Source organism: Oncorhynchus masou, chromosome 2 (genome assembly GCF_036934945.1).
Source record: "Oncorhynchus masou masou isolate Uvic2021 chromosome 2, UVic_Omas_1.1, whole genome shotgun sequence".
NCBI classification, from domain to species: Eukaryota; Metazoa; Chordata; class Actinopteri; order Salmoniformes; family Salmonidae; genus Oncorhynchus; species Oncorhynchus masou.
In genome coordinates, this window is record NC_088213.1 from 31,328,250 (window position 1) to 31,346,309 (window position 18,060).

Below are 18,060 nucleotides of genomic sequence, written 5' to 3' on the forward strand. Positions count from 1 at the left end.
ATGGGAGAACAAATGAATAGGTGTAGATCAACTCTCCAGTAGGAGATGCTGCCCAGCCTACAGTTTTTTTCTGATAGTGGATATAACATTGAAGATCTAATGTTGTTTCAAAGGTTCAACATATTTTGCACAAGGCTGGTCTATGTTGAAAATTGGTTACAATGATGGTATAATGGTGTGGTTGAAATATCACCCTCAAAACAAGTTTAACTTGATGTTTAAAAAAAAAATCCAATGTATTATCCAAGTAGATCCCACATCAAAATATGTTGACAAATTACATTGCTGATTCAACCAGTTTGTAACCAGTGGGTCCTAAATTCATGTGCTTAGTATACAAAGATATTCCGGATCTCTCTCTATCTTTCTCACTCTCTGAGGACTCTTCCTCCCTCCCTCATCCTCTCACTCTGTCTCTCTCTAGCTTTCTGGTTATTTTACTAAACAATTTTATTTCTCTGTTCCAAGCTCTACAACCCTTAAAGGTCCAATGCATCTGTTTTTTTTGTCTCAATATCGAATCATTTCTAGGTAACAATTAAGTACCTTACTAGCTAGACTTCCAATTGGCGACAGATTTGAATGCGGATATAAAAAAAGTACATGTGCATTTTCCCACCAGAGGTTTCAATCAAACTGACTTTTTAGGCGATAAAATGCTGAATGTGATGACAGTCCAAATAACGGCACTTTTGCACTTAAGGCCTATATTCAATCAGATCAGGCGTTAACCTGCGGTAGCAGACGACCGTATAGCTATGTTTTGGCGGTGTCGGCTGTCAAATCACTCAAATAAGAAGTTCAGAACGAGAAAGCTTAGGATATATAGAAATAATTACTCTTAAATTGAAAAAAAACATTCAACTAAATAATGAGGATTTCTATCATCCTAATCAAGGTGTAGATTATATCTTAAATTCCTGTGTTCCAACTTGTAAACAAGGCTGTTAATTCGACACTGTGCCGCCAATGGTAATGTCTGTTTTAGGTATAATGCCGAGAGCCACTTGTGGATTTGACAGCTGTAATGCAGTTCCACCTAAGACATCGTCAAAACAACTGCCATGTGGATGTTGGCTAAAGCTCCAGAGTGGCGCGGCGGTTTAAGGCACTGCATCCCAGTGATTGAGGCATCACTACAGACACCCTGGTTTGAATCCTGGCTGTGATTGTGAGTCTGATAGTGAGTCCGACTGCCCGTACGGTAGTTGTAGCAATGAGACAAGACAGTAACTACTAACAATTGGATACCACGAAATTGGGGAGAAAAATGGGGCAAAGAAAAAAAAAGCCCTTTCGTAATTAAGGTAACACAGTTTTAAACTGTTGTCCTGATTAAAGAAGCAATACAACTAGGTAGGGATATCCTTGTCTCATCGCCACTAAAGAATTAAAGAAGCAATAGACTAGAGGAGTATCTGGAGCATCAGCATTTGTGGGTTCGATTACAGGTTTAAAATGGCCAGAAACAAAGAACTTTCTTCTGAAAGTCATCAGTCTATTTTAGTTCTGAGAAATGAAGGCTATTCCATGGGAGAAATTGCCAAGAAACTGAAGATCTCGTACAATGCTGTGTACAATTCCCTTCAACAGAACAGCGCAAAATGGCTCTAACCAGAATAGAAAGAGGAGTGGGAGGCCCCGGTGCACAACTGAGCAAGAGGACAAGTACATTAGAGTGTCTAGTTTGAGAAAGAGATGCCTCACAAGTCCTGAACTGGCAGCTTCATTAAATAGTACGCGCAAAACACCAGTCTCAACGTCAACAGTGAAGAGGCAACGAAGGGGTGCTGTTCCTCTGTCCAGTGTCTGTGTTATTTCGCCCATCTTAATCTTTTATTCTTATTGGCAAGTCTGAGATATGTATTTTTCGTTGCAACTCTGCCTAGAAGGCCAGCATCCCGGAGTTGCCTCTTCACTGTTGACTTTGAGACTGGTGTTTTGCTGGTACAATTTAATGAAGATGCCAGTTCAGGACTAGTGAGGTGTCTATAATTTTAATGGACAAAAAATATGCGTCTCTTTCAAAAACAAGGACATTTCTAAGTGACCCCAAACTTTTGAATGGTAGTGTATATACAGTTGAATTCGGAAGTTAACATACACCTTAGCCAAATACATGTGAGGTCTGAAGTTTTCATACACTTAGGTTGGAGTCATTAAAACTCATGTTTCAACCACTCCACAAATTTCTTGGAACAAATATAGTTTGGGCAAGTCGGTTAGGACATAGACTTTGTGCGTGACACAATGCATTTTCCCAACAATTGTTTACAGACATATTATTTCACCTATAATTCACTGTATCACAATTCCAGTGTATCAGAAGTTCACAGACACTAAGTTGACTGTGCCTTCAAACAGCTTGGAATATTCCAGAAAATGATGTCATAGTTTTAGAAGCTTCTGATAGGCTAATTGACATCATTTGAGTCCATTTTAGGTGTACCTGTGGATGTATATCAAGGCCTACCTTCAAACTCAGTGCCTCTTTGCTTAACATCATGGGAAAATCAAAAGCAATCAGCCAAGACAAATTTGTAGACCTCTACAAGTCTGGTTCATTCTTGGGAGCAATTTCCAAATGCCTGAAGGTACCACGTTCATCTGTACAAACATTACGCAAGTATAAACACCATTGGGCCACGCAGCCATCATACCGCTCAGGAAGGAGACGTGTTCTGTCTCCTAGAGACGAACGTACTTTGGTGTGAAAAGTGCAAATCAATCCCATAACAACAGCAAAGGACATTGTGAAGATGCTGGAGGAAACAAGTACAAAAGTATGTATATCCACAGTAAAACGAGTCCTATATCGACATAACCTGAAAGGCCGCTCAGCAAAGATGAAGTCACTTCTCCAAAACCGCCATAATAAAGCCAGACTATGGTTTGCAACTGCACATGGAGAAATGTCCTCTGGTCTGATTAAACAAAAATAGATGGCATCATGAGTGATGGAGAAGCAACATCTCAAGACGTCAGTCAGGAAGTTAAAGATTGGTCGCAAATGGGTCTTCCAATTGGACAATGACCCCAAGCATACTTCCAAAGTTGTGGCTTAAAGACAACAAAGTCAAGGTATTGGAGTGGCCATCACAAAGCCCTGACCTCAATCCTATAGAAATTTGTTGGCAGAACTGAAAAAGTGTGTGCGAGCAAGGAGGCCTACAAACCTGACTCAGTTACACCAGCTCTGTCAGGAGGAATGGGCAAAAAATCCACCCAACATATTTTGAGAAGCTTGTGGAAGGCTTCCCAAAATGCTTGACCCAAGTTAAACAATTTAAAGGTAATGCTACCAAATTGAGTGTATGTTAACTTCTGACCTACTGGGAATGTAATGAAAGAAATTGTGATACAGTGAATTATAAGTGAAATAATCTGTCTGTAAACAATTGTTGGAAATATTACTTGTTTCATGCATACTAACCGAATTGCCAAAAATATAGTTTGTTGACAAAAAATTTGTGGAGTGGTTGAAACACGTTTTAATGACTCCAACCTTAGTGTATGTTAGCTTCCGACTTCAACTGTATTTTTTTAAAGCGGATCTTATTGAATCGAGCCCTAAGTTTTCATGTCCTGAATAAAAAACTAGTTGAATGTGTTTCCATTGCATTTTTAACACTACATATGGTTTTGTCACAAAAACCTTTTTTATTTTTAGAATTGTCAGCCAAGCACCGATCATCATGACATCGGCATCATTTAAATGATAGCCTATCCTCAATATCTCTTGGAAATTTGCACGAAGCTCATCAGGGCACTTAACCACCATAAGTTACGAAGTTCTGAAAGAAGTTCTGATGTTCATTATTTCATCTGCCTATAAACTGCATTGTTTTCCATGTCGTGGTGGTAGTAGGCGACAACATCACGTGACTGCACGTTTACTGAGACATTATATGGCTTTACTGTCAATATTTGCGCATAAAAGCTTTTCCACTGCAACTGTCCATAATCTATATCACAGACAAATATCCCACGTTGTCTAGCGTATTTTGTTTTGTTGACATTGGAAGTTTTACACAGAAATGAGCTGTTTCCATAATCCCTGTTGTGAATTTATGCATCAGGTCATTCATCTGCATGAAATGGTTAGATGGAAACCTGGTTACTGTGATGGTTTTCAATTAAAATGGTGAAAAAGAAAGATAGCTTCTTAGCAAAGGGCAATTTCTCAAGCAAGAATCTTTCTAGGACTGTCTGGGAATGGTCTGAGTGGGGAAGGGAAAACTGACAATTAGCTGTTATTGGCAGAGATGTTTGGAATTCTCTTTTTTATTCGTCTATTAACTAATTTACCACATCGTGATGTCACCATGGAAGGCCAAAACTCCATCCCACATAAACAGGCTGAAATTGCAGGCTGTCTTTTCAAACAGCTCTTACACTAAATGGCATTATCATAATTTTTAACAATTTCACAGTATCATTCCAACATCATAGTGTGGAAATATATACAGTTGAAGTCGGAAGTTTACATACACCTTAGCCAAATACATTTAAACTCAGCTTGTCACAATTACTGACATTTAATCCTAGTTAAAAGTCCATGTTTTATGACAGTTAAGATCACCACTTTATTTTAAGAATGTGAAATGTCAGAATAATAGTAGAGAAATTGATTTCAGCTTTTATTTATTTCATCACATTCCCAGTGGGTCAGAAGTTTACAATTAGTATTTGGTAGCATTGCATTTAAATTGTTTAACTTAGGTCAAACGTTTTGGGTAGCCTTCCACAAGCTTCCCACAATATGTTGGGTGAATTTTGGTCCATTTCTCCTGACAGAGCTGGTGTAACTGTGTCAGGTTTGTAGGCCTCCCTGCTTGCACATGCTTTTTCAGTTCTGCCCACAAATGTTCTATAGGATTGAGGTCAGGGCTTTGTGATGGCCACTCCAATACCTAGACTTTATTGACCTTGAGCCATTTTGCCACAACTTTGGAAGTATGCTTGGGGTCATTGTCCATTTGAAAGACCCGTTTTGCGACCAAGCTTTAACTTCCTGACTGATGTCTTGAAATGTTGCTTCAATATATCCACATAATTTTCCATCCCTCATGATGCCATCTGTTTTGTGAAGTGCACCAGTTCCTCCTGCAGCTAAGCACCCTCACAACATGATGCTGCCACCCCCATGCTTCACGGTTGGGATGGTGTTCTTAAGCTTGCAAGCCTCCCATTTTTCCTCCAAACATAATGATGGTCATTATGGCCAAACAGTTATATTTTTGTTTCATCAGAACAGAGGACATTTCTCCAAAAAGTATGATCTTCATCCCCATGTGCAGTTGCAAACTGTAGTCTGGCTTTTTTATGGCGGTTTTGGAGCAGTGGCTTCTTCCTTGCTGAGCGGCCTTTCAGGTTATGTCGATATAGGACTCGTTTTTACTGTGGATATAGATACTTGTTTCCTCCAGCATCTTCACAAGGTCAGCAGGATAGCCTAGTGGTTAGAGCGTTGGACTAGTAACTGGAAGGTTGCTAGATTGAATCCCCAAGCTGACAAGGTAGAAATCTGTCACTCTGCCCCTGAACAAGGAAGTTAAACCCACTGTTCCTAGGTTGTTATTGAAAATAAGAATTTGTTCTTCACTGATTTGCCTAGTTAAATAAAAAATGGTCCTTTGCTGTTATGGGATTGATTTGCAATTTTCACACCAAAGTACGTTCATCTATAGGAGACAGAACGCGTCTCTTTCCTGAGCGGTATGATGGCTGTGTGGTCCCATGGTGTTTGTACCTGTGTACTATTGTTTGTACAGATGAATGTGGTACTATCAGGCGTTTGGAAATTGCTCCCAAGGATGAACCAGACTTGTGGAGGTTTACAATTTGTTTTCTGAGGTCTTGGCTGATTTCTTTTGATTTTCCCATGATGTCAAGTAAAGAGGCACTGCGTTTGAAAGTAGGCCTTGAAATACATCCACAGCTACACCTCCAATTCACTCAAATTATGTCAATTAGCCTATCAGACACTTCTAAAGCCATGACATAATTTTCTGGATAAAACACAGGTAAATCTGGTTTTGACTGCAGTGGGCTTTTAATAATGTCTTCTCCCCCCTCGCCCTTTCTCTCTTTTTACATATACGCATGCAGTTACTAAGACGTGCAATAGAAATAGCATCTTTCCCTGTGCACCGATGTCATCCCACTCTCCACAGATATTGACAACCCTAGTGAAGGCTCAGCTGGGTAGAAGGTTCAGCTCTAGCCCTCGCGTCCTGAAGACTCTCTCGCTCTGTCCTCTCTGCTCCAGTGAGAGAGAGCTGACCCTGTGCCCTTCTTCTTCCTACTGGGCTGCTCTAGTCTTGGCTGAACCACAGGATCGATTCACACAGTCTAGCACTGCAGGAGAGCCTGTCAAGCACACAGCCGGATGCCTCAGAGAGTCTAAATCCAACACCACTTTGTTGGCCAACACACTATCACAGTTGCGGACATCTGTCATAATGCAATCTCATGTACCCATGCTCATATTATTATAACATGTATGTGGACACACATAAGTGATCTCTTTCTACCTCTCTGTCTATCTCTCTCTCTCGCAAGCACCCGCACCCAGATAAATGACAGGCCCATAACACGCTCTCATCACGCCCACGTCCTCTCAAACACACCTCTCCAGTCCTTGGCTAAGCTCAGCTGTGTTCGGAGAGTAAACAGTCGAGTTCCTGTCACCTCAACTCGGGATCCTTTCACTACCTCACTCACTCCTTCTCTCTCTCTGATTCTGTCTCTCGTTCCATTAGACAGGGTTATCCCTGGCCAGGCGTAAGGGTCGGCATGAGGAAATAGCAGAGGGAGAGAGAAAGGGGGATAGAGTAAGGAGAGGGGAAATAAGGACAGAGGGATTTAGGGAATAGAGAGGCAGTGGGAGAGAAACCAAGAGAAAGTAGGGAGGAAGGAGAAAAGGGATGTGAAAGAAAGGGGAGTGAAAAGTAGAAAAAGGGGGGTGAAGAAAGGGATAGACGGGGAGAGACGAAAACAGGGAGGGAGGTAGAAGGGAGGTATAAGCAGAAAGAGATTGAGTAGGAGATGCATACATACACACTGAAACATACAGACACAGACACACATAGAGTGGTATCTATAGCCTGGCATACTCACATCGTGGGCTGCGGTGGTGCTCACTTTTGAACAGGGTCATATCAGGGACGCCAAACAAAGAGGGCGTCTGTGGCTTTCAGACTGGAGACAGAAAGATGGCTGGACGCTTTCCCTGCTTCTCTCTCACAATCACTCTCTTTTCTTCTCTCCTTGTGTCCTCTCTTTCTCTCTTCCTGTTTTGGCTCTCTCTCTGCAGGCAGGCAGGCTGTGGACTGACGACTGTGTTACTACTGAATCAATGACAGAGCAGTTAGAGCAGCACCAACAGTATGTACCATCTGTCCCTCTGCAGCGGGGGTGGAGAGAGGAAGCACTGGGTTAGCCCATTAGCTCCAGCAGGCAGGGGAGGGGGGGGGGGGTTAGTGTGAGTGTGTCAATTTATTTTTCACAGCAACAAGAGCCTGGCCGGGGCTCAGGGCTTATAGAGTCTGCCCAGGCAAAGAGAGAGCTGCCAAGAAGTGTGTGTGTGTGTGTGTGTGTGTGTGTGTGTGTGTGTGGGGGGGGGGGGTGTGGTGAAGAGAGGGTAACTCTATCCACAGCCGGGGGCTAAGGGAGTGAAGGGGGGACAGGGGAGGGCAGGGGTCTAAGAGAGGAGCATGAATCTGAGGACACAGCAGAGCCAAATACAGAGATGACGAGAGGAGCTCACCACTGACCTCATATCACACAGGGATGGCATTATACACAGGCACGCACATGCACCAAACACACACACATCATTCAGAGAGTGTGGGTGTTGTGGGTGACGACTGGATGAGTTAACAGTGGAGATCCTTGAGTACGAGGGGAAAGAGGGAGGGAGAGAGTGCGGGGAGAGAGAGTGATAGAGAGAGAGGGGGAGAGGGAGCGATAGAAAGAGGGGGGGGGGACTCACCTCCCTGTTGTGGAGAAAGCAACATTAATTAAGCCTTATCTAAGACAGAGTCATTCTACTGAGGCTAAGACACACACACACACACACACACATGCACACAATCAAATGCTGAACACAGACTCACACACACACAGTATAAACACAGGCAGTGTCCCTCGAGTGCAATGTGATTAGGGTGAGGAGATAGAGCTTACAGACAGGTATAGCAGACCTCTGGTGTTTGTTTCCCTCCACTTGATTAACCAGTCATTTACTCAACAACAGAAACACGTCAATTTAATAAAATAAAAAAATATTTCACATTTATTTAACCAGATAGGCCAGTTGTGAACAAGTTCTCATTTACAACTGCGACCTGGCCAAGATAAAGCAAAGCAGTGTGACAAAAAACAACAACACAGAGTTACACATGGGATACACAAAAGTACAGTCAATAACACAATCTATATATAAATATATATACAGTGTCTGCAAATGGAGTAAGGAGGTAAGGCAATAAATAAATAGGCCAACAGTAGTGAAGTAATTACAATTTAGCAAATTAACACTGGAGTGATTGTCACGACTTCCGCTGAAGTCGGCTCCTCTCCTTGTTCGGGCGGCGTTCAGCGATGGACATCACTGGCTTTACAGCCATCTCTGCTCCATTTTTCAGATATCCATTTGTTTTGTCTTGTTCCATACACACCTGGTTTTCATTTCCCCAATCAATCTACTTGAATTTAACCCTCTGTTTCCCATCATGTTTGTGTGTAATTGTTTCATGTTTTTGTGGTGTTTTATTACGCGCTTTACTTTTGTTATGTTCCGTGTTTTGAGCCCGTGTTAAGGGATTTTTTTTATGAATAATGACTAAATGATGTATACATTTAACATAGAATTATAACTAACAGAATTCCAACCTGTCTTTCTAGTAGTGTTAACCTCTAGCAACGAGCAATCCCGTATCCGGGGGCGTAATCATAGCCTCAAGCGCATTACCATAACGCAATGTTTCCTATTCAAGAAAATCGCAAATGAAATTAAATAAATATATTCAAACACAAGCTTAGCCTTTTGTTAACAACACTGACATCTCAGATTTTCAAAATATGCGTTACAGCCAACGCTAGACAAGCATTTGTGTAAGTTTAGCATGGCTTAATGCTATGCTAGGCTGTGCTGGCAGCAGGCAACATTTTCACAAAAATAAGAAAAGCAACCAAATTAAATCATTTACCTTTGAAGAACCTCAGATGCTTTCACTCAGGAGACTCCCAGTTAGATAGCAAATGTTCCTTTTTTCTAAAAATAATATTTTTGTAGGCGAAAAACGTCACGTTTGTTCATCCTGCTTGGCTGAGAAATCGACAGAAAAATACTTAAACTATAATGCATTAGCATAGCACAACTTTTTCTATTCATGAAAATCACAAATGAAATGAAATAAATATATTGAAACACAAGCTTAGCCTTTTGTTAACAACACTGTCATCTCAGATTTTCAAAATATGCTTTTCAACCAAAGAGTATTGATAGCCTAGCATAGCATTAAGCCTAGCATTCAGCAGGCAACATTTTCACAAAAATAAGAAAAGCATTCAAATAAAATCATATCGACAGAAACATGGCAAACGTTGTTTAGAATCAATCCTCAAGGTATTTTTCACATATTTATTCGATAATATGTCAGTGGTGACAGTTGGTTTCTCATCAGAAGCGAACGGAAAAATACTGCAGCTGGAGATTATGCAATAATTGCAAATGGAGGACACCAAGAGACCACCTGGTAGATGTAGTCTCTTTTTTTCCTCTTTTTTTAAAATGTCCCCAATTTTGTGGTGTCCAATTTTTGTAGTAGCTACTATCTAGTCTCATTACTACAACTCCCGTACGGGCCCGGGAGAGACGAAGGTTCAAAGTCATGCGTCCTCCGATACACAACCCAACCTAGCCGCACTGCTTCTTAACACAGCGCGCATCCAACCCGGAAGCCAGCTGCACCAATGTGTCGGAGGAAACACCGTGCACCCGGCAACCTTGGCTAGCGCGCACTGCGCCCGGCCCGCCACAGGAGTCGCTGGTGCGCGATGAGACAAGGACATCCCTACCGACCAAGCCCTCCCTAACCCGGACGATGCTAGGCCAATTGTACGTCGCCCCATGGACCTCCCAGTCGCGGCCGGTTACGACAGAGCCTGGGCGCGAGCCCAGAGTCTCTGATGGCACAGCAATGCTGTCGACACCTTGGGGAAGCGACAGAAAGCCTAAGCTCATTCGTGGCAGATTCACAGCCATATAAGGAGTCATTGGCATGAGGCGGTTTCAAAAATTGCCGCACTTCCTAATTGGATTTTTATCTGGGTTTCGCCTGTAACATCAGTTCTGTGGCAGGGGGGCCTAGGATAGGACACAGCATAAAATATCACTTGATCTGGATTAACAGGGAGTGTAGTGAAGGTAAAGGTTTCAGTTAACACCCTAGTGCCATTCCGGGTAGAAGAAGTTAGGCAGATGATAGCACTATAGTCAGCCAGAATACAAGCAGAGTCCCAGACAAAACAGATACTGACAGCAGTGTCGTCCAGAGCCAATGGCCGGTGCAGATAGTACAGACAAAAGATCTGAAGGAAGTGATTGAGGTGGAAACGGGTTATTGGGAATCTAAGCCATGGTTAGAATGGATTCAGTATACAGCCAGATCAGTAGTGAAAGAAAAATGTTAGGCCTATGCCACAGCAAAACCTCAGTTGATAACCATTCCTTTTCCATCTGATGGAATTGATACACTGAGGGGAATGGCCTGAATGGTAAAGCTGTTCATGAAGGCAGGGAAGCCAGACAATGACAGTTGCATTGATCTGCATTATCTACAGTGCCTTGCGAAAGTATTCGGCCCCCTTGAACTTTGCGACCTTTTGCCACATTTCAGGCTTCAAACATAAAGATATAAAACTGTATTTTTTGTGAAGAATCAACAACAAGTGGGACACAATCATGAAGTGGAACGACATTTATTGGATATTTCAAACTTTTTTAACAAATCAAAAACTGAAAAATTGGGCGTGCAAAATTATTCAGCCCCCTTAAGTTAATACTTTGTACCGCCACCTTTTGCTGCGATTACAGCTGTAAGTCGCTTGGGGTATGTCTCTATCAGTTATGCACATCGAGAGACTGAAATTTTTTCCCATTCCTCCTTGCAAAACAGCTCGAGCTCAGTGAGGTTGGATGGAGAGCATTTGTGAACAGCAGTTTTCAGTTCTTTCCACAGATTCTCGATTGTATTCAGGTCTGGACTTTGACTTGGCCATTCTAACACCTGGATATGTTTATTTTTGAACCATTCCATTGTAGATTTTGCTTTATGTTTTGGATCATTGCCTTGTTGGAAGACAAATCTCCGTCTCAGGTCTTTTGCAGACTCCATCAGGTTTTCTTCCATAATGGTCCTGTATTTGGCTCCATCCATCTTCCCATCAATTTCAACCATCTTCCCTGTCCCTGCTGAAGAAAATCAGGCCCAAACCATGATGCTGCCACCACCATGTTTGACAGTGGGGATGGTGTGGTCAGGGTGATGAGCTGTGTTGCTTTTACGCCAAACATAACGTTTTGCATTGTTGCCAAAAAGTTCAATTTTGGTTTCATCTGACCAGAGCACCTTCTTCCACATGTTTGGTGTGTCTCCCAGGTGGCTTGTGGCAAACTTTAAACAACACTTTTTATGGATATCTTTAAGAAATGGCTTTCTTCTTGCCACTCTTCCATAAAGGCCAGATTTGTGCAATATACGACTGATTGTTGTCCTATGGACAGAGTCTCCCACCTCAGCTGTAGATCTCTGCAGTTCATCCAGAGTGATCATGGGCCTCTTGGCTGCATCTCTGATCAGTCTTCTCCTTGTATGAGCTGAAAGTTTAGAGGGACGGCCAGGTCTTGGTAGATTTGCAGTGGTCTGATACTCCTTCCATTTCAATATTATCGCTTGCACAGTGCTCCTTGGGATGTTTTAAGCTTGGGAAATCTTTTTGTATCCAAATCCGGCTTTAAACTTCTTCACAACAGTATCTCGGACCTGCCTGGTGTGTTCCTTGTTCTTCATGATGCTCTCTGCGCTTTTAACGGACCTCTGAGACTATCACAGTGCAGGTGCATTTATACAGAGACTTGATTACACACAGGTGGATTGTATTTATCATCATTAGTCATTTAGGTCAACATTGGATCATTCAGAGATCCTCACTGAACTTCTGGAGAGAGTTTGCTGCACTGAAAGTAAAGGGGCTGAATAATTTTGCATGCCCAATTTTTCAGTTTTTGATTTGTTAAAAAAGTTTGAAATATCCAATAAATGTCGTTCCACTTCATGATTGTGTCCCACTTGTTGTTGATTCTTCACAAAAAAATACAGTTTTATATCTTTATGTTTGAAGCCTGAAATGTGGCAAAAGGTCGCAAAGTTCAAGGGGGCCGAATACTTTCGCAAGGCACTGTATATCCCCATGTACCCAGGAGATCCAGTTTCCCCATTTCACAGTTACAGGAGGACATTATTATTGTATGGCTCGCTACATCACACACGGATGGGATGTAGGGGAAGTAAGAACATGCAATAGGACAGAGAATGTTACAACCGACAAGACAATGAGGGACTTGACGGGCAGATGAAAAGGCTTAAAGTGTGGAGGTATGAAGCTGTGGCCTAACCTGCCCACCAATTGGACCGGTAGTTGTGCACTGGTGCAGTTAGGCATGCCCTTTACCCTTACCCAGAGCCAGGTAGAAGAGAGAGAAGGAGGGCTCCGTCAGGATCTTTTGACAATAGAGTTTACATTGATAGCATTGGAGTTCCAAGGGGGTTACCTGATTGGTTCTGGATAGGAATCAAGCATCTTCTGGTGATAACAGCTGCAACTAGGTTGATGGGATGACAGAATAGAATAGCCTTGGATATGTTATTGGCTGAAAAGTGTGTGGGGTGTATGAGGTTCGGAGTAGAATGTTGTTAGTTTTGTGTGGATGTTGTAAGAAAGCTTCTCATTTCTAGGACTCTGAAGAAATCGATGACGAAATAGATGGTGAGATACGGACCGATTCCGAGCTCTGTCCAGTGAGATGAAGAATACAGACTTCCAGGCCTAGGAGAAGGCTCTGTGTCTTTTAATTACGAGGAGCCTATGTTTGATGAGACCATTTTTGATGTTTAGGTTTCCTTGTTTTGATGTTTAGACTGCTTCTTTGATGAAGATTATAACAAAAATCCTGATAAGAAGAGTTATGATTCTGATTTAGGCCTAGAACAGTCAATTACATATATTGGTAGCTGTTAGTTTGATTTTGGATAACAATAGATATTTCTAAAAAAAATAGGTGTGATTTTTAATATTTAATCAAAGTGTGGATTGTTATTTAATAAAAATAGATGTGCTTGTGAGTATAATATTTAGTCAAAGTGTGGATTGTTATGAGATTTCTTATGAATAATGACTAAATTATGTATACATTTAACGTAGAATTATAACTGGTGCGTATCAGGGAGGGAAACGAGTGGAAGACAGCGTTCAGTACCACCACAGGGCATTATAAGTACTTTGTCATGCCGTACGGGTTGATGAATGCTCCATCAGTCTTCCAATCCTTTGTAGACAAGATTTTCAGGGACCTGCACAGGCAGGGTGTAGTGGTGTATATAGATGACATTCTGATATACTCTGCTACACGCACCGAGCATGTGTCCTTGGTGCGCAAGGTACTTGGACGACTGATGGAGCATGACCTGTATGTCAAGGCTGAGAAGTGCCTGTTCTTTCAACAGGCCGTCTCCTTCCTAGGGTATCGCATTTCCACATCAGGGGTGGAGATGGAGAGTGACCGCATTAAAGCCGTGAGTAATTGACCAACTCCCACCACAGTTAAGGAGGTGCAGCGATTTTTAGGGTTTGCCAATTACTACAGGAGATTTATCTGGGGTTTTGGCCAGATGGCTGCGCCCATTACCTCACTGCTGAAAGGGGGTCCTCTAAGGTTGCAGTGGTCAGCTGAGGCGGACAGGGCTTTTGGGCAGCTAAGAGATCTGTTTAATTCGGCTCCTGTGCTGGCCCATCCGGATCCCTCTTTGGCATTCATAGTGGAGGTGGATGCATCCGAGGCTGGGATAGGAGCCGTGCTCTCACAGCGCTCTGGCACGCCATCGATACTCCGCCCCTGTGCTTTCTTCTCGAAGAAGTTCAGCCCAGCGGAGCGTAACTATGATGTGGGGGACCGGGATTTGTTGGCTGTGGTTAAGGCATTGAAAGCATAGAGAACTTGGCTTGAGGGGGCTAAATACCCTTTCCTCATCTGAACTGACCACCGCAACCTGGAGTACATCCGGGCAGCGAGGAGACTGAATCCTCGTCAGGCAAGGTGGGACATGTTCTTTACCCATTTGTGTTTACCCTGTCCTACAGACCAGGTTCCCAGAATAAGAAGGCAGACGTACTGTCCCAGCTGTATGACACAGAGGAGCGGCCCATGGATCAGACTCACTCCCATACTCCCGGACTCCTGCTTGGTAGCGCCGGTCGTGTGGGATCTGGATGAGAACATTGAGAACATCGTTTGGCGTATGTATGTTCCGTCTGCTGTCCGTGACCAGTTGATCTATTGGGCCCACATGTCTCCCTCCTCTGGTCATTCGGGGATTGGTCGGGCGATGCGCTGTCTGACTGGGAAGTACTGGTGGCCCACTTTGGCTAAGGAAGTGAGGGTTTATGTCTCTCCTGCAAGGTGTGTGCCCAGTGTAAGGCTCCGAGACACCTGCCCAGAGGTAAGTTACATCCCTTACCCGTTCCACAACAAACTTGGTCACATCTGTCAGTGGATTTGCTAACAGATCTTCCTCCTTCACAGGGAAACACCACGGTCCTGCCGTCTCCTCCCTCTGCCTGTTCTCCATACAGCCCTACAGACTGTGGAGGCCCTGTTTAAACACGTCTTCCGGCACTACGGGGTGCCTGAGGATATAGTGCCGGATCGGGGTCCCCAGTTCACGTCGAGAGTTTGGAAGGTGTTCATGGAACGTCTGGGGGTCTCAATCAGCCTTACCTCAGGTTTTCACCCCGAGAGTAACGGGCAGGTAGAGAGAGTCAGCCAGGATGTGGGCAGGTTTTTGGGTCCTATTGCCAGGACCGGTCGTGGAAGTGGGCAGCGTTCGTGCCCTGGGCCAAGATGGCACAGACCTCGCTTCGCCACTCCTCCACTAACCTCTCCCCCTGTCAGTGCGTATTGGGGTACCAGCCGGTTCTGGCACCGTGGCATCAGCGTCAGACCGAGACTCCTGCAGTGTCCCCAGAAAGCCAGGGGGACCGTCACTGCAGTGAGACCCCGGTGTTCGCACCGGTGGACCGAGTCTGGCTCTCAACCTGTAACCTGCCCCTCCACCTGCCCTGCCGGACTCTGGGTCCACGGTTTGTGGGGCCATTTAAAGTCCTGAGGAGGAGAACGAGGTATGTTACAGATTACAGCTTCCCTCTGATTATCGCATTAACCCCTCGTTCCATGTGTCTCTCCTCAGGCCTGTGGTGGCTGGTCTGCTGCAGGAATCTGAGGTGCGGGAGGTTCCTCCACCCCATTTGGACATCGAAGGGCCCCGGGCATACATCATTCATTCCATCCTGGATTCGAGGCGTCGGTTGGGGGGCCTTCAGTACCTCGTGGAGTGGGAGGGGTATGGTCCGGAGGAGAGGTGCTGGGTTCCGGTTGTACTCACCAACGTAACAACACAGTTTGGTCAAAGACTTAGTAACTTAGTTGTAGTCACAATCTATATAGTTACCTATAACTACAAACATAGTTTGTAGTAGATATTGTTGGAACTACCCACAAATAACTAAATCTCGAAGTCATATGAAGAACCGTTGCTAACTAGCTAATCCCAGCTGGCTAATGTTCACTACTAGCCATGCTAGCATGTAATTACATTCCAAACCAAGTGTTGGCGCTGGTGAACTACAATGTACATCCACAAAGAAGAAACCATATAAATGAATGCGGAAAAACTGCAACTTTTTCTCCTGTGCATTTGACAGTGGAAGCCGAGCGAGTGAGTGTTGTAGTAGTTTTGTTGTTTGTAACTTGTGCAGTAATACCCACATAGTGCAGTTATACCCACAAGGACTGGGTTACTACTTATTTCTGGCCCAAAAACGAGTAGCAAGCTTTGAAGTTGGAATGGTTTGTCCGGTTGAAACGAGCAGATTGGAGAATGGGAACCATGCACACGTCTACTGTATGCAATGCTCATTTCACCCCGGAAGACTTTCGATGGCTTAGTATAACCAGTGGAAGGCAGGATTCGGAATTAGACTCTGACTGAAACCAGGTGCTGTGCCGGTCACGAATGTGAAGCCTGTAACCTCTATTTCCTACAGACCTACCAGTAAGTAGAGTGTCAGCAGTGACGGAGATAAACCGGGTAAATTCTATGTGGATTTACATCACAATATCGCTATTGGATCAGCTAGCAGATGCTCCTTCTGAAGTCCATCTGTACTTTTTATCAGCTGGGTTTTTTGTTGTGTTCTGTGGGTTCATGCCTGTGCTAGACTAGTTGTTTCAAGATATTTATAGCTAACCCCATCTGTGGTTGTTCTCTGGCTAACTACTTAGCAATGTCAACCGTGGTGGTTGGCTAGCTAGCCTAGTTAGCTGGCTCGGCTAGATAGCAGGCTAAAATAACGAACTTTAGCTGGCTGGTTTGCTGGCTAAGATAACTGTATATACTGGTAACATTGTTTGATAACTGGTTAGATGGCATTAATTTATTTTCAAAACGTTACTTTAATGTAGCTGTAAGCTAGGTGTTGATAGCAACTGGCTGACTCACACAGTGCTAAGCTAGTAGGGCTAACACTGGCAGACTAGTTAGCTAGCAACCTTCCAAGCTGATTTGTAACAAGTATTTAAAAAATAATAATAATGTATTTCACCTTTATTTAACCAGGTAGGCAAGTTGTAAACAAGTTCTCATTTACAATTGCAACCTGGCCAAGATACAGTAAAGCAGTTCGACACATACAACAACACGGAGTTACACATGGAGTAAAACAAATGTTGTGTCTTTGGCTATGCCTGGATTAATTGATATGACATGCCATTCTATAAAATATTTTCTACGTAATTAATATTACCTGATTGAGCTAATCATGTAAATGTATTTAACTAGAGAGTCGGGGCAACACAAAATAATATTTATAGAGCTGTTATCTTCCGAATAAACTCTTAAAGACCTAGTAATATTTTACATCAATAACAGTCAATATTAATCATCATCTTAATTCAGTCTCATCTGAAAGTTGTAAATTCTTGTTTATCTGCACGAAACCTGGCTAACAAGTTGAATCAGCAATACAAAATTGTGTTTTATTATTTATTTACTAAATACCTAACTAATCACACAGAATTACACATACACATAATTAAATCATAACTTGATTACAAATTACGTCATAAAGCAAAACGTACCTAGTGGGCGGAACAGATATGACAGCTTGTTACACAAAAGAAAAGACGCAGGGTTTGAGTGAAAGAGCGGGAAGACTGAGGAACAAAGGGCGAAGCTGTGCAATCGTAAATACAGTATCTCATGCATTCTAAATTACCCCCCATTTGGAAAAGGAAAATGCAATAAATATTTACTCTGAGCTGCGCTTCGGTAGGTTGGTGGTAGATGGAAGGCCGTGTTGCCCAACCGAGTCCTTTGTCCTTTGAAGAATGTCTCTACTGGTAAATTGGATATGTTGTAGTAATATCATTGTGTGATAGACAGAATACTCTGTCGGTTCCTTCCTAACCTGCGTTTGCAGCTGCTGTTGCTAACTCAACGGCTAGGAGGTATAACTTCTGTAGTGAATAAGAGTTCAAAGTTCATACCATTCGCAACCAAAGCTCACGCTGATGTTGGCTTCGTTCTGTAGTTATTATCTGAACCATTCTGACATCCTCGGAACAGGAGGTTATATTGTCGTCAAGGATTTATATAAGAAGAGTGAGGAGGGCATGCTTGAAAAGTTTTATAGCCCATGTCCCTTCACAGGGGCGGG

The 18,060-nt window shown here is 43.2% G+C and overlaps 1 protein-coding gene across 1 annotated transcript in view; it reads right to left on the bottom strand.

Moving 5' to 3' along the window:
• LOC135558616 (RNA-binding Raly-like protein) overlaps window positions 1-7,357 on the bottom strand; it is a 70,199-nt gene extending 62,842 nt beyond the window's left edge. The window contains exon 1 of the mRNA XM_064992559.1: window positions 7,123-7,357. Coding sequence (XP_064848631.1) covers window positions 7,123-7,162 — 40 coding nt within the window. The 5' untranslated portion in view covers window positions 7,163-7,357. The remainder of the gene's footprint in view (window positions 1-7,122) is intronic.
• Window positions 7,358-18,060: the final 10,703 nt, after the last annotated feature.